We start from the raw sequence: 25,267 nt of genomic DNA, 5'->3' as shown, positions 1-25,267 counted from the left end.
GTTATCTTCCCTGCCCTTTCTTAAAATACTCCAAGTAAAAGCTGCATATCTTGGGGCTTTGTGAGGGGTGAAGCAATGAGCAAGTTAGGCACAGCTTCTCTGTCCTTCCAACTGGGCATAAAAATTCAGCTGACCATTTGTTGCCTTTTAATCTTGTGTTTTGAAACAATAGTGAAATTAGAAAATAGTGACCTAGTCCTTTGTTTCCAAGTAAGCCCACTCAAGGAAGGGTCAAAGCTGAGCTACCCTAGCATGTCAGTTCTGCATTTGCTTCATTTTATGTCATGGTTTTACGAAGCTCGCTCACGGCTGCAGGAAAAAAAAAAGCCTCACTTTCACTACATATTTTAAAATGAGTTACTCAGGGGGTACCAGGCAAAGATGACCCATGAATGACCCTGTGCTAATTACAGTAATAGAAATTACAGAGGGCAAAACATGAGCAGGGCAGTTGGATGCTCTAACATCATCACTGGGTTATGCTTGAAGGAAAGGCTCAGGGCACTGCACTCAATGTTGCCTCTCTGCGTCTGAGAGGGACAGTTAGTCATTGAGGGCTGCCTCTGAAGTTAGATTCACCTGATGGTTTGCTTGAGTCTGGCCTTCTATGTAGTGCAAGCATATTTGCTGCATGAGATGCAATACTCTGAAGCTTTCTTAAATCTTTCATCATTTTAAACTTTAATGAAAACAAGTTGGAGATGTTTTGTCTTTAGAAAGGATAGCTTTCAAACATCAGGCTTTCTTAGATGACCAGAGAGAAGAAGCTGTAGGTTACAAACCAAACAGTGGCTTTTTCCAAAGGAGGTACTCATTGTATTTTGAGAGGAGAAACATGGTTCCTTGGTGAGAGCTTTGCAAAGGAGTGGGTAGTTTGCAGGGCCATGTGGCTGCAAGGCTGAGAGTCACACACTGGATAATGGTAGGTGTCAAGCCCACCCATAACATGTTCTGACAAGGAAAAGCCAGGGGAGGACACAGAGAAGGCATAATCACAGGGACACAGGCTTCTCATTAAAGCAGCACTCAGCTACATGTTCTCCTTAGTAAACTCTCCCTCATATGAACAGAGCTCATGTAGCAAGCAGGGGAAGTGGCAAGCAGCCCTCAAGCAGGGGCTTGGGAAGCAGACAGCCCAGCAGCCCTTAGCAAGTCAGTCTGGGTGTGATTCAGTCGAGGAGAAGTGGGTGTCAGTAGAGAGCTAGTAAAGCATACAGTTTACCTCATCCTAGAGTAGTAGCTAAAATAGGTCAAATGAATCACACCCTAAAAATGCCTGTTTCTCCCTGTTGGCTGTCAAGGCAAAGGAGGGTGACTAGCTCAGCTGTAGACACCTACACTGTACAGATCAAGGGCAGGATTCAGCCTAAGATTAAAATTTTTAAATTTAGGTATCTAAATGATGCATGTCTGATATATAACCTCTTATAAGTGTAAGTGATGCAGTCAGTGGGGCTGAGAGAAACATACAGATTATCCTCAAAGAGATGTCCACTGCAGGCAGCCACAGTGTGCCCTCACCTCCACTTGCTGCCAGGGTCTGTGCTGGCTACAATCTGACATAAGCACAGGCAACTGCACTTAGGTGCTTTTAGCTAGCAAACATCTCAGCTTAAAAGCAGAGCTGAAAGAATTTGACAGCATTTTTTTTTTTTTTTTTTCAGGTTGCTGGGAAAATGAAATCTGGGAGCCATAGCAAAAGATTTGGGCGAGTGAGAAGTGTGGAGGTATGCAGGAGAAGGGAAAGGAGAGCAGCACAAGCAGTCCCCTGCAAGGGAGTGCTTCGCTGAGCTAGAGCCCTGCCACCCCCTGATGCTCCTGCTCTACTTGCAGACTCTCGCTTTGTCTCACAAGCACGACACCGCATGTGCTATGGGCAGGCTCCGCTCCCAAACTTAAAATCCCAGTCTGAGCTGTGTTTAGAAAGCATCAAGCTAGAAATCTTTATCTGTTTTGGCAGATGGCTTTAAATCATAAACCAAGACTGTGTACCCAGGGACCACACAAAGTCAGATGATGTCACAGTCTTAGATTGCAGTTGATCAGCGCTGAAATGGGAAGGCTGCTGTAGTTCCTTTTCCCTTTCCCTGTTTCCCTTCCCCTTCCCTCTCCTTCCCTTTTCCTCTTTCCCTTCCCCATCTGCCCCCTTCCCCTTTCCTTCTCCCTGTCCCTTCTTTCCATTTTCCTTTCCTTCTGCTTCCCTTCCATTTCCCTTCCCTTCTGTTTCCCTTGTCTTCTCTTGCTTTCTCCTTCTCTCCCCTTCTCCTTCCCTTCTCCTTGCCTTCCTGACTCTCTCTCCACTCCATGACATTTCTTGCATGTTTTTGCCACAAGTGCTTCATAGCTGAACTAGAAAACAGGATTGATCCAGCAGTATAATAGGGATGTTGCCACTGCACACAAAATTATCTTTCAGTAATATTGGTCACATTACCAGCTTTATCCTACGGCCACACAAACACTTGCACTGCACAAGGGCTGTTTTTTTTTCACTAGCAGCATCATTTTAAGCACATGTCAAGCTCCTGCCTTAACTTGCTTGATCTGACATTCCTAAGTTTCCTTAGGATTTCCAAAAAGCAGAAAACTCCTATCCATCATCAGCATACTTCATTCAGAACCTGCTGTGAAGCACTTCAAAAATCAATAGCCCACATGCTTAAAGATCTTCATCTTCTAAGAGCAGACTGGGTTTGAAATGCTATCTAGGCAGGATTGGTGCTATATTATATTCAACAATTTAAATACACACACTTGCCCCAAAGCTATCAACAATTTTCCTTGTCAGCCCCACTTGCAGTAGCTTTGCAGTAAGTTTAGGCTGCATGTACCAAAAAGAGTGTTAAAGGAGAAGCTTCTCTTCACCCCAGTTGCAGATATTCCTCAACCAGGCTGATTTAGCATCAAACCCAATAAAACCAGTCTTTTATTTTACTATTTTCCTGGACTGTTTTTAACACACATCAGTGTCCTTATCTGCTTAACCAGTAAATCTACTTAATCAGTGTCCTTATCTGCTTAACCATGGATATTTACAGCTGTATAAGGAAAGGGACCAATACTGAGTTTGGAAAAAGTGGTCAGTGGCAGCACCATTTCTTCTCATGCCACTAACAAGTTATGACAACTTTGGTTATGAAACTGTGTTCTATGTTCTTTCACCCCAGATGTTCAATGACCAACACTACCAACTGCACAAAGCAGAGCCTTTATCCAACCTGGCCCTGAAACAGTCACCTTCAATTTAAACCTTCAATTTAAAACACTTGAGGAATTCATCCCAAGGTTACCTTGTCACTGTAATAAATTTGAGAAAATCTGCTTTTACATTTTAATTACTCTCAAAGTTCAAGCTGAGAACTGGTCACTTCAACTTCCCTAACCCTCAGTTTCTCTACTCATAATCTGAGGTTGTATCTCTATTAACACAGATGTTTAGCTATTTTTTTTAATAAGCCAGAAATGTTCTGTTTTTAGCTCATGCATCTAGACAGAGATGAACACAGAAGATGTAAAAATATACTTATGTCTTAATTGTAAACTATACCTTTTGGATTAAACCCTCTAGGTGTCAAACCAAAAACCTCCATTTCAGGGACTTCATTTTCTTCAGCATTGGAGTTGTTTGATGGAAGGGCTCTTCTCCCATTCAGAAGGGGTTTCTTCTGTTTTTTGATGCTTGTTGTTTCTGACATCCTGTGTTAAAAATGTTGCAATGCCATGAAAAGAAATAGAGTGCAAAGAAAGAGAGAACATGAGCCAGGATGGCACATGTAAGATGAGAGAAACCAAAAACAGTGTGGGGTGCCAGTGAGCTACACATTTTCAGACTCACATAAATAAAAACTGAGAGGCAGAAAACATCAGTCTGGTGATGGAATACAGCTCCCCAAGGTTTGGAAGGCATTTTGTGTTTGTCAAAACACATGAATAAGAGAAGAAGGGTGGAGGGGAGGGAAGGAAAAGGAAGCTTAATACATATAAATATTTGTCCGGAAGAAGCAGGGCATTCAAAATTTGAGAATTTCTATAGGCTAGGATAAAATGTGGAAATTATTCACTCCCCTTCAAATCAATATTATGGTCTACTAAATAATGAATGATATCTCCAGAAATTGCCTCATACATTATCTCCACCAATAAAAATGACATTCTGTGTTATACTGTAGTCATCCCAAATACTACAGCCTATGACAGTTTGTGGATGATTACTGGAATTTTATATTTTTGGGTCTATGCTTGCATACACCCAATACCTAAAGAGTAATCCCAAAGCACTATCAGCTTGGGAGAAGGAAACTGGGATAGAAAGTGATAAAGAAGAGACAGGAAGAGAAAGAAGAAAGTAGACAGAGAGAGAGAGAGAGAGAAAGAGAGAGAAAAGAAATTAAGATGAAAGAGAAAAAAGAAGTGAGACAAGACGAGATGAGAAGATAAGGGGAGAAGAGAAGAGCACTTATCTACTGTCTCTGAGGGAAATCTTGGAGGTAGACCTCAGAGACTACCTCTTTGAGGTAGCCAAAAATCAGTTCACATCTCTTTAGTGTAATCATGTAGCAACAAAAGAGCCATTCCATCCTTCTAAGAAAATATTCATGGCTGAGCATACAGTTTATTCCCAAAGCTCCCCAAAACAGCAGTACAAAAAGTAGCAATTATTTAATAGTAGTAAGTGCTTAAAGGAAGTTTTCTATTAGCAAAGGTACCTTCTTTTCAGGTAGTCTTTTTTTTTCCCTTCTCCTCTCAGATTTTCTTAAGTACAGTACAACCCTGGAAAAAAATGGGGGCTTTTAAGCAACCTCAAAATATACTCTCCTCCCTCCTGTTGTAATAGGGAAGTGCCAAGAGGGTTGCCAAACCCTCCCCACACCACCTCAGAGGATCTGTCACCACTGCTGTCACATCTTGTGCGACATTCATTTACTCTCTTCCTCTCACTGCCTCTCTTACCACCATCCTAGTGATCAGGAATTTTTCAGAGCACTTGGATTAAGGAGATAGCTTGGCTACAGAAGTTTTATTTTTCAATGACACTGAGTAGTGCTGCTCATAATATGAGGACATACAGACTAGGAGACCCAAGAGAATTTTCTGAGGGCTGCCATCCAAGAAATAGTTCATCATGTTGCCAGTCTTTAATGGTGTCTTGGTGAGGCCACACCTTGAATACTGTGTTCAGTTTTGAGCCTCTTACTACAAGAAGGGCATTGAGGCGCTGGAGCACATCCAAAGAAGGGCAATGAAGCTGGTGAAGGGGCTGGAGCACAGGCCTTATGAGGAATGGCTGAGGGAACTGGCATTATTTAGTTTGGAGGAGAAGAAGCTCAGGGGAGATCTTATTGCTCTCTACAACTACCTGAAAGGAGGTTGTAGGGATGCGGGTTCAGTCTCTTTTCCAAAATAACTACCAAAAATAGAACAAGGGGACATGCCCTTAGGTTGTGCCAGAGGAGGTGCAAGTTAGACATCAGGAAGAATTTCTACATGGAGTAGTCAAGCATTGGAATAGAATTGGAAATAGTGGAGTCACCATCCCTGGTGGTGATCAAGAAATGTGTAGATGGGGCACTTTTGGATATAGCTTAGCAGGTATGATATTGAAGGGTTTAAGACTGGACTCGATGACCTTAAAGCTCTTTTCTAGTCATAATGATTCTTTGGTTCTATGTGTCTTTCAGACAGATGTAGCCTCAGAAAAGGCCATGGAGCCGTAATGTGGAGAGGTCCAGACCCTGGTGCTCCTTCTTCCCTTTTGTCCCATACCAGGCTGCATGATGGAGTCATAGACTGCACAGAATGCAAGTGATCTGTGGAAAATTCTGCACAGGTCTTTTTTGCAGTGCCGTAAGTGGCTCTGGGATGAATGGCACACCTGAAGTCCTCTGTTCTGGGGATACATGAAAGATTGGCAGTGTAGATGTAGCCCCTCAACTTGAGGTCTGCTGGACAGTCTGTGGGAAGGACCTAAGAGAGTAGTACTGACATAGTACTGTAGACCTGAGGAACTTCCCTTTTCTCATCCACCTTCAAAATAATGTCAGAAAGTGACTTAGTGTCATGTCTCATCCCTCTGCCATACCAATTTTTTCCAATTTCAGTAAACTTTAAAAGAACTGGAAAATAAGTTCCTTGACACTCTATCAGAAAAAACTGTATAGACAAACCAGGCAGGGGACACCCTCCGAAAGATATGGGAATATCCATGATCATTTGCATGGTTTCTCAGTTGCATGATGGGCGAAGGAGTGAGAAGACAAGATGTGGGACTTCACAGAGCTGATGCTCTTTCAGTTAGCTATAGCTTCCAGGCCAATAACAGCATCAAGGTTTCAAAACTCTTCTGACTTACTTACACCTTTGAAATCAAGGCAAGGCAGCACAGGAGTGAATCTGTCTACAATCCTGTAATGGTAAATCATGTGGGAAAAATAAATAAAAAGGAATTCTCATCTCAGCTTTCTGGGATTTTCCTAATAAAGGCCACAACCACAGTAAGGTAGCTTCCACACAAGCCAGTAAGCCTGCACAGTAGAGCAGGAAGAGCAAGCCAAAGCTGAGCAAAGCAAGAGATGCTAGCTGGGGTCTTGAAAGCAGCATCAGCACTGCATTGTAGCCAAAATAATTAGCTTGATGATAGGGGTAATGATCTAGGCACAGCACCAGGCTGAAGTGGTTTTGGAGCTGCCTAGCTCTCTCCACAAGTACAGCATAGTACAAGTGGCGTCATAGCCAAAGGGCTCAAGTATACTCCTCACTCCCTCACAATATTCCAATGTACATAGTATAGGAAGCCATTCTAGCCACTGTACTGCACTTCTTGTACAGTGCTCCTCCAGGTGTGCAAACATCCTTCAAGAAGAGAGCTAGTCCTACTGCTCATTCTGAATTTCATCCTGAATTGCGATTTCCACTGAGTTGCTTTTACACAGATGGGCCTTGCGACAACCATCTGGAGGGCAAGCGATACTTCTGACACCGAGGAATATGAAGAGCTCTCTGTGGGAGGAGGTTGGTTGCTGATTCTTTTTTTCACTCTTTGATTTTTATGTGCTGTGGTTTGTTTATGGCTCTCTCTATATTTCCATCCAGTCTTTTAGTTCCCAAAATTGCAGCTGCTGTGAGGATGTTACAAAAACTGATGTAAATATTGCCTCAGTGCCATGCCTGCTGGAGGCCTGCAACACAAGTAAGAAATGCAGTCTCCTGAGGAAGTCATGTGCTTCCCCAAGAGGCAGTGGTGCTGTCAGACCTGGGAGGAAAACTTAGAGAAAGAGAGCAAATGGATGCAGCTGAACAACCCCATCCCAGCCCTTGTGCCTTAACAGCCAGGGATGTCTCCTTGTGCCCATTGAGATCTTTCCAGAGCTTTCAGCAGAAGCTGAAAGTGACTCAGAAGGGAGGGGGACCACAGAAAGTAACATTCCATAGGATATGATTTATTTATTTTGTGGAGACTGATGTAAATTCATGCTTACGACAGCTCCAGATGGCAGGTATTTTCTTGTTACCTTGACTTCTTAGTATTTGCTCTCACTTGTCTATTAGTCTGCACTGGCCTTAATTTAACTTCCATGGTTCAAAACCACTGCTGTCGGGGCAGCGGAGAACATGAAGCTCTGTTTTTTCAGTAATGCCTTATATTTAATTAATGATGCACTGGAATGAGTGGTAAAAAAGTTCTCTTTACTTGTGATGCTGCTACTGTACTGCACACTGTGGGAAACAAAAGTTCATCACCGTTTCTCAGAAACAGCCTTCAAATGTTCATGGTCTTTGCCAAAGACTTTTGCAACTACAGATGTTCTTTTCAGTGACTCTGATAGACTTTGGATAAGGGACAGCAATTCTTTCTAATCCCTACAGAAAAGCCCTACAATGTCTGGAAAGCCTGCTCTGTAAAGAGGTATCCAGAGTTAATCCAGAGTTGGCTACTGTCGCTTTGTTCCAATTTCTCTCCTGATGGCCAAGAGTTTTTTGGGAAAAAAAGAACTCCAAACCCACAAGGGTCAATAAGATTTCAAAGAGGATGGCATGCCATGGTCTGTCACAAGCAAACTGATCATTGTCATGAATGATGTGCTCATATGAATGGGTTGCTCTGCTCTGTGCTAAGCATTGGGAAGGAAACATATTTTTCTGACAATGTTTTTAGCTTTACCAACTACTGCTGGACACTGTAATGCTGTGGAATGGGAAGAGGGTTTTTTTTGTTTTTGCTTTAAAAATATACCCTAATACAATTTACAGACATTAGATGGGTGTTCAGACTCACTGGGTTATTATACTATAGAATATGCACAAGAGCACTTGCAGGGACATCATCCCTCAGTTCCCCATAAACCAGTCTCTTTCAGCTCTGATCTTCTATACATGCTATTCATAGACTTCCTTATCTTAGAGCTGCACTCAAGAACTTACACCCTTTCTTAGAGTGTCTAGTATCTCCACCCCTCTGTCCACATCACTACTTGTATCCCAGAATATCATTTTGCTCTTCTTATGATGTACTGCTTCACTGGGGTTATAGGCAGAACAGAGGAGACTCCAGTAGAAAATACGATTAAAAATGGTATATTTTTAACTGAGGAAATTTTGGATATGTTCATTTAGTGCTTTTGTTTGCATATTTTGCTTTGGCTTTTTTAAAAAAACAAATCCCAAAGTGGCTAATGTATCTGTCCCTGTGTAACAGCTCTGGCTCTCATATGCAGAGAAGCATCTACTTGTGTTAATGCTGAAAATTCAGAAGGCCTCTCTCTGAAACATGGTATGTGTACACATGTCTGTATGTGTGAAAGAGGGGCATAGAGAGAGAAAATGGCAGATCTTCAGATGGCAGAACATTTGGAGAGGGGGTATAGGGTTAGTTTTCAAAAGATATTGTTGCAAATGTTTCTGTTGCAGGCTATATATATATATATGTATGTACACACATACATATTTTGCTAAGAAAATGTAGCTAAGAAAATTGAGCTTTTCTCTGAAAAAAAAATGTTATTTCAAACAGCAAGTCTAAATTCAAACATTAGAACTGTGTAAGCATCTATATCTGAACTGCCCATGCTAGGCTCCCTTTATCCTCCGCAGAGATCTAGTCTAGGCAGTGATTCATCTCCTCCTACAGTAGACATGTAAATAGGTCAGATGAATCATGGCCTAAAAGTGCCTATTCCCTATATTGACTGTAAAGGGAGCCTGAGGTGGCAGATCCTGCTGTATGTGTCTATACTACCAACATCTACAGTGAAGTGAGATGAATCCTATCCTAAATATGGAAAAAGGATTTTATTTTGTTTTTGAGGCCTGACTTTCAAGTGGTAAATTCTCCTTTTCCTTAATGAGAGATACTGCTCCTGTCAGCAGTGATACAAAGTACACAGTAAAATATCCTTTTTCCCTCAGTATATGTGGTTGCCACTGCCAATTAGGTAAAACATATTTCCTACAATAAGCATCAGGTTACACTTAAATACATACCAGTACCTATGTTCAAAGTTGGGGAAAGACATGTATCCTTTTGTTTATGAAGACATTTCTTTGTTGTAGATGGAAATATAACTATATATGTAGTGACCTAAACAAAATAAGAAAATATTTCCATTATCTGTTATGACTGTATTATCCAGATTCCTAAATCTGTTCATATTGACATCCACATCCAAATTATTTAGCTGGTTTGGTGCTGGATGTTGCCCAATCTGGAAAATAAAGACTGAGATAGAAGCCGAGCTAGGACAAAGAGCCCATTCTCATTCATGGTACTTCCCAGGCTTCAGCTAAGTCAACTGGTTTATGCCTTACTGGAGCTGAGGTCCTAACAGATCAGGGAAATTCATTCTCTTAAAGCAAGGAGTAAAGAATTTCTCTGATGCACGCAGCTTACACAGAGGCTGTCAGAGACACAAAGGCTACAGCCCTAGGAGTTCAATTTCCCAGAAGAATGGTTAGATCAAAGGAATGTAATGTCTTCCCTGAAACTTTAGCACGGAATGCCATTTTAGGTAAAATGTTTGTCTGAATACATTCTATCATGCATGTAGTACATTCAGGCAATAAAAAGAGACTTATCTAAAGTAGCTGCTTGGTCTTATCACTTCCATATTCCCAAACAGAAACTCTTGGTTTAGAGAGCAATCCTACTAGGTCCATTATGACTGAGAAGAGAAATTGTAACTTGGAGAACAGGAGAACAGTTGAATTGTGTGATCCCATTTCAGAGTCTACTAATAGATGTGTACTCTCCTCCAAAGCCATCACATCTAAAGATGGGGAGCAAACAATACTTTCAGTTTGGAAGTACTTCGTGTATCCTTCTTGCTTTGTGTATCCATCTTGCTATATACTCATAGAGCTGCTTGATTTTTTTCCAGTACATTAATTTCCCTATAGTGAATGTTGATTCCACAAGATAAAACATTTTGCAAGAAAATGGTCGTTGATTATGGCAAACACTTAGTGTGAAATTACCAGAACAGGTGGATTTGCAGCTGGGCTGTGACTCCCCAGATGATGCTACTATGTGAATAGGAAAACAGATTTTGAGAGCCCAGAAAAGGGAATGCCCAAGTTTCCCCAAAGACCCAGCTTCAGTTACAGAATGTTTAGAAGCTCCAGCTGAGTCCTGCACCAAGGACGATTGCAGACCTATAGCCCTATAGCCTTTAGCACCAGAGGAACTCACCTGTCATATACAGCAGCAGATACACATGGAGAACATGCCTTTGTGCTTTGCCCAAACAACCATGGCTCCTCATGAACACATAATCATCTTGGACAAAGCCAGACCAAAGAGATAGCCAAGGAAGACCCAAACCATCCACAGCACAAGCACAGACCTGTCTGTGTCCAGTGTCCTGATACACTTGAGTCCAAGATCTGGCACAATGCACTTCAAATGTTAAGTTCAGCAGGGCTTAGTAGTTCCAGCTCTATGTAATGCACTTGCTTTCTTTTAGCACTAGGCTGAAGAACAATGTCCCTGCAGCACGGCACCTTAGCTACCAAGCTGTATCAGAACAGATATTTTTCCTGCATCCAGGAGATAGATAATACACAACCCAGAAAATATGGGCAGGCTTAATTGACAGTTGGTTCTGATTAATTTATTACCATATGTGGACATGCAATATTTCAATCTTAATGTCACAGAGCGTTTCAACATTACTGAAACAAAATGTTTCAAGCACATTCAATTATAAGACTTCTGAAGTTAAAGATTTCCTAAATCCTTCCTGTTGCAATTCAGAACAAAAATACATTTTTTTAAATCCCTGAAGAGCTTTTACTATTAATCCAAACACAGATGTAGAGTATTGATCCATATATAACAAAGCACTTAAGTGTATCTTAACTTCAAGCATGTAAGTAATCCCATCTTCAGCCATGTGCACAAATCCTGTGATATGCTCAGCTCAACCAAGTCAAGGCTATAAAATACCTGTTTGCATAGAAACTCTTCAGCTGCCTGTTGTTTGCATTTCTACCCAGTCTAACAAGTCTCTAGTATAACTGCTTCTTGACTTCTTCTGGAGATGGTTGCCATGAAGGTGGTCATTGACCATTTTTCAGTCCCAAGACTGACCTTATCTTTGTGTAAATGAGCTCAGTAATTGCCTATTTGAGGAAGCGTGCAATGTTTTGAGAAGTAAGTTTAAATGTGTATTGTAAAACATCACAACTGTTTGGGTTGTTAGTGGCAGATGTTCATGAGGGAGAAAGGAAATTGAAAGATGAATCATTATCCAGATGATTTTCAAAAGCAATGAAAAAGTTATTTCACAATCACAGATGTGTGCCAAATATACTCGTCCAGTACAAACTGTAAGCTTTGATTTTTGTGAAGTCTGCAAGTTCTTTCCTTTGCTTTCCCACTGTAACCTTTTGCAGTGTAGTTTGTAAAAGGGGAATGTAAGAAGAAATTAATGCTTTCCAAACTCTCCACATACCTATAGTGCTGTGCTACATCCCCAAATTTGCATTTAACATGCACAGTAGAATAGAATTTTTGTGCTCTCAGTAGATTCAACTGAAGTAAACGTAAAATTCAGAGCTGCAGATAGACACTACATCAGGAGGGCACCACAGCAAGATCCCAGGCATTTCTACCCTATGTTATAAATATATAAATAATATATAAAACCATAATTCTACCCTATGTTATAAAGGGTGGTTGTGCACAGTATTTCGATGATTAAAAAAACTTTCAGAAGTTTTCTTCTTATAAAACTTTCAGCCCCCCTGCTAAAGTATGTAAATTCCGTTACTGCAGTGCAAATCTAAGATAATAACCACAGCAGATAGGCAGGTTCTGTGAGCTGGAGCATTGTTCCACTACAGTTGTGTTTGCTGCATGACCACTTCTAAAACCAGACAAAATTCTTCTGTGGGTGACTGCATGGAGAGTAATGCTGCCCTCAGGGGCTACTTTAAAGAGTTGCCTTTTCTCCTGTGTTTCTGGTTCCATATATAAAAAAAAGAGGCAGAGGGGACTTACTGGTTGTGGCCCAAATATCTTGACCCACATACCTTTTTGTTCCTGAAATACTTCCTGAAGCGCTGCAATACTTGTGACTCACTTGGATAGTTTGTTAGAGATGTGCATGAAAATGGAGCACAACCAACATGTCAAGAAAAGATGAGAAAAGTGGTAGTAACATTACACTGAGGCCCTCTCCAAAGTACTTTCAAGTAAGATGCACAAACATGCTTGAGAGGCATCCACCAGAATACACAGATGGAAGTGAATTCCTGCTAAGTCCTACAGTAAAACCATCCATATCACCATCTTGCAGTCTGATTTCCTACTTCTCACTTGCAAGACATACAGCTAATCAGTGAACAGAAATAACATTACAGCCCTATAATGAGCAGTTACTAATTAAGTATAAGGAGAAGCAAATAACTTGAATAAATGGCTTTTGGGCAATAAGCTGAAATTGTTCACAACATTCCACAACAAATTTTAATCAAGAAGATGTATTCATAAAAAGCAAAGTTGATATGTGCACCTCTGGAGGAAAAAGGTGGAGGAATTAGGCAAATGGTTAGCAACTGCTTGCTTAATATCCACCACTGATAGGGCCAGTGGCTGATTAATATTTCTGTCCTTTATCTGCTGTGAATCAGTGTTCAAATGTGGAAAAGATAACTACCACTGCTGGCAAGATTTTCTTTTGTAGTCAATGGTAAATATATTTTTTTGTGTGTTTGTAACATACTAATCTTTTATAGCATTATTGAAGAAATGTGGACCAAAATAAACTGTGATTTGCATGCATAAAAAATATCAAACCCTTGGAATGCCTACAAAAGTCATTGTTGCAAGTTTTTTCTAATTAATACTACTTTAAGGCCTGTGTATATTCTCATGAAAATATGGCCTTTCACGATGAAGCCTTTAAATATATATGCAGAGCCTCAAGAATAATGTAAATTATGATCTAAATGCACTGTAGCCATGATACCTTTTAGAATGAACTCCCACGAGGAATCTTCAACTTCTTCACATCTTCTGAACGCTTAAAACATTACACCTTTTCAAGGCTTTAACTATTCCAAAAAAAGAAGTGCATTCTCACTGTAATAATGTTGTCTTAATTATATACAATACTTAGCACTAGTTTTACACCAGATGAGTCATAGTACAAGCTTGTACTTTGCTGTTTGACTAAATCCCATAACACTCTGAACTCTCTGCAGCAAAGGCTTAGCAATTTGTGTTCAGTTCTTCTCCCAGTCCATGCCTGCTGGAGCCTTTAGAGGTGATTGGTTTGAAGGGTCCTGCAATAGGATGAGTGGGCAGTGCATTTGGAAGCAAGGGCTCGAAAAACTGGTGGAAAACTGTCTTAAAAGGTGATCAGGTATTTATTTTTATACAATCATGTTCATTTCAACTAACTTAGATCCCAGATATTAGGGAGCTAGATTTTCTTTCTTTCCACAGGAGGCTAATCTTCTAAACAGGAAGGAGGCAATTTTCTGTAATGTTTATATTTTGCACGGTTTGTTGTAACATTTAAGGCAATGATAAACAAGCGACTGATCATTCAATTGAAAATCTTGTGGTCATTTAAGGAATATCATTTACATGCCTTACCGCATGTGCTAACAAAACAACCTCTAAACCTAACCTAAACCTAAAAGTACCTATTCATTTTTACACTTTCCCCTTCATCCTCTGTTTTAGAGCTTACTGATCTCAGCAAAGTAACTGAGGAGCAGAGCTTCCTCTACATGTTCATCTCTTGGAGAAAGGCAGTCACTATAAAATCAGTTATTACTTTGTTTCTACTTTATTTTCTATAAATAACATAAATAACTGCATCCAAATCTTCATAATTTGGAAACAGTACTGGATATATCCTTTTAAAGCAATTTATAAGATTCAGAGCAGATAGACTTGCAGTGAAGTATACTATAGTCTTTATTCACAGTCAATGGGAAAGCAAGGCTCCATCTTAATGCTTTTTGAATATCTGTCTGGAAGACTACATAGAAAGTGCCAAGTTAGACACTGTGAAAAGTTGTTCCAGTCTGCCTCCCTCCTTTCCTGCCTAAGTACGTGGCTACCATGGATCATCAGGAGAAATTTGCTGGAAGCCACCTTTCTGTGAATAATAAATGTTCTATGCATTAAACATTTTTGTAATGAATATCCTACTATGGCATTTTCTAAGAGACTCCTGATTAATTGTAAGAATTAAAATACTTCATGTTGAAATAACAGTTGGTTATGATACTTATCAGTATCAGCTGACAGTCTAGAGATGCACACTTCACCAGGAAGCTTTCACTCCTACATGTTATTTAAATAGAAAATGAGTTTTGCAAACTTAGTACTTCTAAAGTAAAGTTTATTACACTTGGCATATAGTCTTTTTAATTAACAGTAAATGTTTCTTAATGTGCAAGAGCTGTCCTATCAAAAGTACTGCCAAGAGGAAACTATGAGGAGGGATCTGTATACCACACTTGTTACCAAAGAGGATGCATCCATGTGAAAGGACAAACAAGTCATTCTGTTCATGAAATAATTTCATTTCCATTTTATCCAGGAATACACTAAATAATGCATAATTTCTCAGCTACTTAAAAGGTCACTCTTTGGTCTACAAACATCTGCAAGAGTTGTGTTCTTCCAAGACCCTGCAGTGAGCACAGAACAAATTGTTTGAGAGCTGAGGACAGGCTCAGGGTATGTAGATATGGGACAGGCTTTGGAGGGCTCCTGGCAAATCTAGTTCAGCAACGTTTCCAAGTTGTACTCTCACATTTTCCATTCCAGCCCTAGAGAGAATCCTCCTTTCCCTCCCCTTTCTAAGTAAATTAGTCATATGCAAAATATGAGAAAAACAACCAACTATGATTTTGACACCATGCAGGGAGATCTCCATGGAGATTAGGGACCTCCTAATCACGATCGATTTTCCAACACATTTGACAGAAAGATAGAACAGATTGAATAAAATACCTTCCCAGGAAGGCACTCTGAGGCAGAGTTCAGTTTAGAGACTGCTGAATCTCTTGTTCCCAAACTGTAACACAAGCAAGCTGATCTTGTGACAAAATTACATATTCAGCAGAAGGAAAATCATCTGACCTCCAGCTGGGCTAGGTAATAGCCCTAATATTTTGAGTCTTTCATACGCTTCCACTAGATGAAAGAAACTGGTGGCTTCTCATTATCAAGAGCTTGGATTTCAGTTTTGGAACTAGGAATTTATTCAGCTTTCTACATCAGGACGATGGCAATAACAAGTGGACTTCAGGGAGGACTTGAGGGAAGGAGTTAGAAGTGGAATCAAAATCACTCTGCTTAATACATGTCTAGTTCACAATCTATGTCCTAACTGATAAGTCAAGATAGTATAGTGGGCACATGCAGCCCAGACCTGGCTTTGATGGGATAGTGGATGAAGCAGTATACTATTCCTGTTGGGTTTCCTCAGCGGTCTTTGCCACAGATCTAATCATGTTCCATTCACTGAAAACTTAAATCTGCCCAGAACCAGCATATCTTTTGTTTCAAATTAAGCAAACAAACAAGGAAAGAAATACCAACTATATCAGAGAGAAGCTAGAATGTGAGTCACCGTATGGGCCATCTTGATTTCACAGAATCACAGAATGTTCAAGGTTGGAAGGGACCTCTAGAGATCATCTAGTTCAACCTTTCTGCTTAAGTAGGGACATCTAGAGCATGTGGCACAGGGTGGTGTCCAGAAGGGTTTTGAAGACCTCCAGAGAAGGAGGCTTATTGGATACATAGCAATCTCTCCCAGACAATAGCCTGGGAAGCACTGTATTTTAAAAGGTCCAGCACACAGTAACAGAATCATAGTGCACATTCAGTTAACCATATGCACTACTCATCTCTTTCCTTACTCAGAAAAACAATGTGAATCTTAAAAAAAGATGGAGGGGGAGGGGGAGAAATGTGGAAGCACTGGCTGGAATATAATGCAAAAAAGCTCTACCACATCTGTATTCCTCATTTTATCCAGATTTGCTTTCATCTCTTCCATTCATTGACATATTGAGACTGCATGAGGCCTCTGTGAAAACACCCTGAGCTCCTGTCCTTGTTCCAGAGTGATGTGGGTGTAATTAATTCCAGTTGCTGCTGTTTGCTTACCTCGTCGCACAAGAGGCCTGTGTCATTGCGTGTCCGCACAAAATCATGCCTGAAAGTATGTTCCAGCTGAGATTCCTACATAAGGTGCTGAAAGTTAAGCGGTGAGAATATTGTTACTAGTTCCTGTCCTCCACTCCTGTTTTTCCCTCACTGGCTGATAAGACATTTTTCTTCAGCAAAGACAACCATGCATGCTCAACACATAAAAATGATTGCTAGGCTGAAATGAAAGCGCCCCTGTGCATCCAAATGTGTCAGATTTACATGTCCCAGCTTTACAATGGAGCAGCACCAAGAGAGCACCAGTATCCACCATCCTATCTCCAGGCTACACAGGAAGGACAGATAGGCCCAGTGTTCAGGCCAGAATTCCACAGCACTTCAATAAGGACCATGCTGTGCATCACACTTTTTGTCCAATCAAAATATGATCAAGGTAACCTTTTTCTCCTGAGCATGTTTTCACAGCTTTCCCTTTGACTTAACTATTTAACAGGTTGCAATGCAGTTAACAGATGTGTGCGCGTACACACACACACACACACACACACACAGAGCTGACTGCATACAGCTTTCCTTACAGTTTTGATAATCTGGGTAATTTATTCAGTTTGGCAAAGTCTGAGAGTGTTTTTTTTTAAACTTCCTCTGCAGAAGGGCAGCAATGTGACTGTTGCTGTGGTGATCCTTCCCTTAATATTTTTAGCTAAGATTTGGCTAAAAGTCATGACTGGCTCTACAATGTGCCAGTTTATTAAGGCAAAATTTTAAAACATTGGTGACTAGCCTTTTATCTTTTGCACTGAATATAGAAAGACATATAGCCCTTAAAATTAGCATTTAACTTGATGCAAATTTACAACTGAAAACTTTTAGGTATTTCTTGATCATAAATAAGGCTGGTTTTGGCCTTTGCAAGTTAACTCCCTCCCCGTTTTCCTTCATTTCTTTGGAACAAAATTGCAGATTCGGAAAATCTGCTTACTGGGGTTAATGTCTTCAGAAGGAATACACTAAATCAGAAACATGAGTGATAACATTAATACTAGTTGTATGTGTAATTTCGTAGGAATACCTTTTTTTTTTTTAAACCTCCCTCCCTCCCTCCTAGAGAAGTTAGAGAGCTCTGCAGAAGAGGAGCAATGTGATTTCTTTTTCTTTGGTGAGCTTGCAGAGGCAGCATTCTACTCTCTAAGAAGAGGACAGGAAATGTCAGCTCCCACTTTTACTTATACCTTGATCAGTGAAGCTGTTGGCGCAGAAAACATCTATGCACAGTAAGAAAAGAAATACGAAACCTTTGCTACTGATGGAAATGGCTGAGGGCAAATTGTTCCTACTTTCAGCCTGACCTGTAGACACAGCCTTGGATGGGAGTACTCTGAGGGCAGTACCACATCATCCCCACCCTACATTGCAAGTAGCGCACATCAGATAAGGAGGTGCAACAGCAACAGCAGGTGCAGGTCTAGCATCTACCAACCCGTTCTTGCCTCCTTCCCTTCATTCTGAATAATAAATGACGAGTATACCATGCAGTACAGGTGAAAATTAATGAATCTCAGCCAATGGAAAGCTGTCCTCTCATTTAGTCATGATTTTCTGATCTTCTGTGAACAATTACATTTGAGACAAAAATTTTGTTTGCCTAGTTTAAAATCCAGGATTAATCATTCAGGAAAACTCACAATTCTGCTTCTTCATTTTGTATGTCCTGTGGATGTTTTCCGACATATAGAACAATTTCCAGATTATTCTTTTCTGAGGTGGGAATGAACAAGGGGCTTGTTTATTCTGCATTCAGGCAAATAAAAAATGATACTCCTAAAGGTTTATAATTTCCACGTCTGCAACCAAATGTGTTTGGCACAGCTGAATAATCCCAGTTCAAATATTTGTGACTAGCTGAAGCATTATCTAGAAGCAGTATCTGGTTGAATTAACTAAAGTTACTATAAAACTTGTCTTTTGCAATGGAATTGCAAATATACTTGATAGGAAACTATATGATCTCTTCATTTTCATAAGAAAATCTCCTAACCATAATTAAAATGGGAAAACAGTTAACCAAGAAATTGGTACATATTTATATTTGCACAGACAGGGACACAGACACGTACACACATACATCTCCTTACCAATTGTGTTAGACCTGACAGTGTACCACAGTTTATACCAAAAATGAGAATAACCAACCTGTGCCAAACTGGTGGGACTTCCTGGGACCCCTCTAATCCACTTCTGTGACACTGGCTTTGACTTCCCCAATGATCCATACAGCTAGTGACTTGGATTTAGGTGACATACCTATGTGGCTAGTCTGCTTCTACATAATACTTTGGGATTGCCCACGACCTTAAGCAGTGACTGAGCAGAGACACAGTGCTGGCTGTGCTTGTCCAAGAGTCAGCCCCATCAGGTAAGAGCTGTATGTGTCTGTGCAAGGGAAAGAACGATCAGTGTAACAGGCAAACAAGAAGGGAAGGCCACGCTACAGCTTTTTACTGTGAGTTGCCAGAAAGCCTTCTGCAGCTCCACCTAACCTGCTACAGCGCCAAGGTAATTGCATCAGCAGACCATACAGGACATAATCCAGCCCATGATCTCAATAAAGCATTGTTATGTAGAGGACAAGGTTGACAGCTTGACTGCTTTCATCCTGGCTCTTTCCAGACCACATTCCATACAGTAATACCACTACTATCCCAGTAATATGCAGGCCTACATTTATGCCTATTTGGTATATTTTTGCTTACACTGTGCATTATAAACTATAGAATTCTGCAAAGAAGTGTAATGGGAGCTGGGAAAAAGCATACTAGGTTTGCTGAACTGCTTTTCTGGGTCTCTTAGAGTTAGATTTCATTCCACAGACCCACTGATATTTAAGCACAGCTTCACTGTAAAAGAAACAAAACCAAAGCAAAACAGACTACACTAGATGGAGCCCAGCCTGCCTAGAGCTGCTCCAGCTCCTCTCATAGTCCCATATGCCATTCTCCATGATCAAAGTAATGAGCTTTATTTTGGGTCACCTCCCCTTAAGATGCACAAAACCTGACCTAATAGCAGCTTGCCAGGACCATTACAATCTGTCAAATTTCGACATTTTGAAGTGCCATGTTCAGCTCCATTTCCATGCAAATAGCCTACTTTCAGGCAACCTTCCAACAAAGATGCCAAGTGATCAGAAGTTTTCCAACCTGGTGTAAGGCAGCCTTATTGTGAATATATATTATAACTTTAGCATGTTATTCCATATCCAAATTTCTGCCTTTGTTCCAGGGAGCTGAGCCACAGTTCCTGTGGGAGCTATGAACCGTGCATTTGCAAGCAGAATGTAGTTTTCTGTTCTATTTCTGAAGCGCTGCAATTGACTTCCTGTCTTGCATGTGGACTGGAATTCTGCTTAGATGCAAAGCTTAGATAGAGCTGTCAGTCACAATATACTTCTCTTTTTATGTTTTAGAAAAGGAATTAATATCTGCAAAGGATTCACTCAGCTAAAACACCAGTAGTTTGAACTACAGTTGCTCTGGAGCAAAATACCTGAGAGACATGGAAGGATGCAACAGAATCAATTCTGTACTATACACAAGCCCAACTTATGCCCAAATCCCAGCCTTGCTAAACAAAAAAAGTTATCTCTGCTGGCTGTAGAGGACTTGGAATAAAATCCCCACACAACTTAGTAAGAAATTGTCTGGGGAAAAAACAGACTAAGATTTTTGTAACAGAGTATTTTCTAGCTATTTCAATGATTTCAACACACCTTATATTTTGTGAGGTAAAATTTCCCAGATCCTAACTCATGACCCAACTCTGGAGACAAGACCACAAGTTCATGTATAATTTTCTATATAAACTCGTCAATTTTGGAGGGAAAAATTATTGAAAGAAGGCCATAGCAAGTAGAAAAGGAATCAAAACATTTAGCTGGATTTTAAAACAAGATACAAACCAACTTAATAATAAATCACAGATTTTCAACAGCAATGTTTACAAACCTCTAGAAAGAATCTTAGTGGTTCCTAAGTCAAGACAGAGAAGAATGTGGGGAAACCTAACTAGCAATTACCTTATCATAGACCACCTGATCAACTCCATACCATGTGAAAGGAACACAGAGGTAACTCACTGTTAAAACTCCACTTGTATTCTGGCTGCATTCTCCACTTTTTCCCCAGCCCTGAAAGGTATTAAAATGTTTACGCATCCTTATTCAAATTGGTATAATAAAAGACAGAGAGAGAGCTCAGTTTTGCAAAATAAAGCACAACCAGTATATTTATCATCTCACCTTTCTCTAGAGCTTAACTTTGAATTAGCTTTGTGACTTGGCTAATTAGCTTACAAACTGATATTTTTAAATGATGATTAATTTTTTCCATCTCCTTAGAATTCAAGCTTAATTCTAGTAATTGCAGCTGCTCATTGCTGTAGCTTGTTAATGCTTATTTAACCTTCAAGGCAACAACTAACACTCTCCGTCTCTAGATATCTTTAAAATGGGGTTATACACACATCTATCATGAATAATGTTGATATAGTTGCATTTGCCTTTAGAGGGAGAGATGGTTTAGTGGCCTCTCAAGGTCCCTTTCAAGTCTAATTCTCCGTGACATAATTCCATCATAATACAAACTAGTTGCACTAGTTCAGGGGAACTTTACCCCATTTCAATATCTTCCCCACCCCTGCTTATCTTCTCTTTGTTCTTTAAAAAAATCCTTTATTTTTCTGTAGAGTCATTTGGCTGTGAGAAAAGCACAAAGCAGATCTCTGAGAAACTCCCTCTAGGCTAGATAAATAACATTCAGGTGGCAGATAGGGAACCTTCTGTTGTATCTTTCTATTCTACCATCTGTTGTACACAAGGTAAAACTTGGATATGCAAAACCGGGAGGAGAGGGATAAAACAGAATCTCGTACCATGGCTTCACGACCACTGCTTCTGACTCTGTCCACCAGCAAAGAGCCTAGCAGTATAAGCTTTATCTGGACTGAATATTTGCAGAAGACTGTATTTCTATCAAATTATTCAAAGTACCTAAGAGACAGACAACACCTGCTCTGACACAAAACTTGTCAATGAAGTTTTTATCCCCTGAAGTTATTTGAATGTTTGAATAATACTTGGGCACATCCTAATAATACCTGTGGCACTTGTGTTTTGTATCATGTGACTGCTGTATTTTTGAAACACTCATAGTGGCCTTTCAGATATGTTTGCTTTATTTCTTTTTTGCTATGTGCTTTTTTCATTCACTTATTTAGATTTGCTTACCATATAAGTTAAAAACAGAAGTCATTTTAATGTTTTATTTGACAGCTCAAATCCCCCTAGACCAATCTCTGAAATGGTGTAAGCATATTTTTTCTGAAAAAAAATAAAAAATAAAAAGTTAGAATATTGTTCAGTATATTGTCATATTTTATCTGTTCATTTTTAATTGCCCCTGGAGTTTGACTTTATATCTTTCATTGCAGTAGAAAGACTTCTTTTTTACTGAGAAGTAAATTAGCACTGGGCAAAGCAACTCTAAAAAGGAAAGAGGAGAGAGGCTGAAACTATCACCCCAGGTCACAAAAGAATCGACCAAAACTACACTAAACTAGACTATATGTCCTCTTTGTCTTGATCGACATTCCAGGATGTTGATGAAGATCCAAGGCTACCCATCACTCATAGCGTGCCCATTAAAGGGTCTGGCCCAAGGTAAGACAACCTTCAGAACTTTGGAGACCAGCATGGAAGCTCTAAAGTCTCCTATGCTTGAATTCAACCTTCCTTGTTAATACTTTGCCAAAAGATTTTGGTAAGATTTCAGAGGCACTCTTGTACAGATGTTGTTTTCTGAGTGGGATGTACAGGGTGGAAGCCACAGTAGCAGGTAATTTAAATCCTTTAAGCTCCCTTGGTTAGCACTAGAAGTAGTTAGGTGGATCTGTGGAGTGGGTTGGGTGTGATGAGAACATCCAGTCTGAATGGAAAAAGCAGAGTTAGAGCAATCATAAAGTGAATTGGAAGGAGACGCTTGGAGAGAGTGGTTTGTAGTTTGTCAGCCAGCAGTGGGAGAAGATATAAAGAAGTAACCTGGCCTAGCAGGGAGAAAGAGTACTGTTTTATCAAAAGAGTGTGGACACCAGGGAGCCATCTGGATCTCTTCCTGCTGTTTGCAGCTTGTCTCCAAACATCTAGCGGAACATTGTTCCCCATGGGAATAAATCTGTGCTCATGCTTACTGTGGAAAGAGTAGAGTAAAGCAAAATTAGAAGCATGTTTTCCAATACTGTATTGTTTACAAACACACTGGCTGGGAAAGGATGAATGTGATTCAGTTTTTAAGTGATTTTATAAGTGATCATATGTTTTAATTCTCTAAAATTAACCATGGCAAACTTCATTACATCTGATGGCAGATATAATTATTTCCCCCACTCTTTCATTGTTTCATTATTTTCAAAACACTAATGCCTAGCCCTTTTCCTCCTCTCCCCCCCAAAAACAGTAGCAAAATCTGGCCAGCTGATTTCAGAGTTTTCCCATTTATCCTGCTATTGAAAGTAGCAAATCTAATTCCTCTCCGTACTGCACACCCTCTGCACTGCCCTAAACAGACACAGATGATAATGCTGTGATAAGATGATCTATTACAGACAAGGTGACAGAGACAGGAGAGAGGTAGCACAGATTAACAATTTTTCATTTTCTGATCCTCTGACAGGATCAGAAGGAAAGCCCAGTGCTACTGCCAGCACTGGGCTTTCCTTATAAACAGAGAGGACCAATGTCTGGTACACTGCTGCCCTACGCAAGGTGTAACTTGCCTGCCACCCAACTTCACTGTCTGTCAACATATCATCTTATTCTTAGTGTGCTTTCTGCCTCCCTGGCAGGTCATAATGCCATCCACAAGCATTATTCCTTTTCCATCTATACAGAGGATACACATGGCATAATCTCTCTAGGAGCTTTGCATGGACATGATGAGATAGACTAATGGTGTTACATTAGTGCATAGTTCATAGTCTCTTATGAAATCCTTGGTGTTGCCAGGACAAGGCAACCAACTATCTCTTCTTTCATTTCTTAGGTACCACATCATTCTTCTATTTTAAAATATTCTGGGGTTAATTTGAGTCATTTTTAAGCAAGTTTTTATCCTCTCTTCTTGGCTTTTTTTTTTTCAGTCAGAAGAGTTATGTTTTTTCCCTAGCATAGCAGTGGCTTCCCAGAAGCATTCTCCAGGTATCTCACACTAAAGACTGCATTATTTCAATACTATATGAAATCATAATTATATCTCTAACCCCTTCCCTCTGAGGATCTTAGCAAAGGTGCTACATAACTGTATGTCATTTCTTTTAAAAGGCCACTACATAGGGAGTGTCATTATTCCTTTGAAATGCTTTTATAACATTTAGAAAGACAACAAGTGAACTAGTGTTGTGATATATCTACAGATTCAGATGCTGATTTCACATGAGATGAAATATTTTCACTGAGTACTGAAAACTGAACCTGGTTATAGAATATCTCCTAATTTTATTCAGGACTAATCAAATAATGGAATAAAGTATATCCCATAAACATTTGCCATGTTTAGTCAAACAAAATATTACCAGTTTTATCAAAGATATAAAGTGAACCTGTGTTATCCAAGCAGCTGGAGCTGGCAACTTAATGGTGAGTTTCAGCTTAATGTCTATGAAGAAACTAACCAATATAATGTTAAAGCACAGACCAGTCTGGTTAGACTAGAGATGTGCTATGAGCACAACAAACAAACATAGATTGCTATTTAGCAGTGCTGTTCTAGGAACGACAATGTCATATTCTCCTTGGGATGCTCAGGTCTGATAGGATCTTGAACACATCCACACATTAAAAAAAAAAAACGTTGGGATCTTAGTTACAACCCTCCACAACAAGTAGAATGGAGTAAAAAAAGGGAAAAATAAAACACGTTTGGACCGAAATGCAATATGTTTGGATAGGAAATCAACTATGGTATGGTTCAGCAGCAAGTAACAGCTAACTGTTCTTAACAGCATCCTGCAGGGCTGCTAAGGACCTTTATATGGACAGCAGGATCAATATAAGATAAACTTGCATTCCATAGTTGGAATCAGAGCAACTTCATACTGACAAAATAATAAAACAGGGAATAAAACACGAGATACTCAGGCACATGTGTACATTTTCAGAAACCACACATAATGAAGGTTTTAGCAAAGCACAACTCAGCCTCCCAGCTCAAAGTTTTATTGGCCATTATCTCACTGGATTTGGAGCTACTGCTCTGAATGCAGTAAAAGACATTCATTTTTCACAATGTTTCCCCATGTAACTGACAAATTTATTATTGTTATAAAACAGGATACAATTTTGAAATCCTCAGAGTGCCTAACTTTTAAGAGTGCCAAATACGTTTCTCTTTTCATTAGCATTCAGGGATTGCTATGCCCTAACCACATTCATCTACTTTCACCACTCAGATGCAACTGATGTTGCATCATCTCAAATCTAGTCTAGTATAAGAACTGAGCAATCAGATATACTAGGAGATCTCTAACAAAATCAGATGGAACCTACTAGAAGCACACAGCATATACTCTCACCTTAACTAT

The 25,267-nt window shown here is 39.9% G+C and overlaps 1 protein-coding gene across 1 annotated transcript in view; it reads right to left on the bottom strand.

Moving 5' to 3' along the window:
* Positions 1–4,724, bottom strand: part of F13A1 (coagulation factor XIII A chain) — a 50,072-nt gene extending 45,348 nt beyond the window's left edge. The window contains exons 1-2 of the mRNA XM_026039758.1: positions 4,707–4,724; positions 3,548–3,696 (exon numbers count right to left, since the gene is read on the bottom strand). Of these exons, the coding sequence (XP_025895543.1) occupies positions 3,548–3,695 (148 nt within the window). The 5' untranslated portion in view covers position 3,696; positions 4,707–4,724. The remainder of the gene's footprint in view (positions 1–3,547; positions 3,697–4,706) is intronic.
* Between the last annotated feature and the right edge of the window lie 20,543 nt (positions 4,725–25,267).

The sequence above is a fragment of the Nothoprocta perdicaria genome, unplaced genomic scaffold, assembly GCF_003342845.1.
Source record: "Nothoprocta perdicaria isolate Ctin4 unplaced genomic scaffold, notPer1 scaffold_24, whole genome shotgun sequence".
In the NCBI taxonomy this organism is placed as follows: domain Eukaryota; kingdom Metazoa; phylum Chordata; class Aves; order Tinamiformes; family Tinamidae; genus Nothoprocta; species Nothoprocta perdicaria.
Note: the sequence above shows the minus strand (reverse complement) of the source record. Positions and strands in the feature narration are given on the sequence as shown.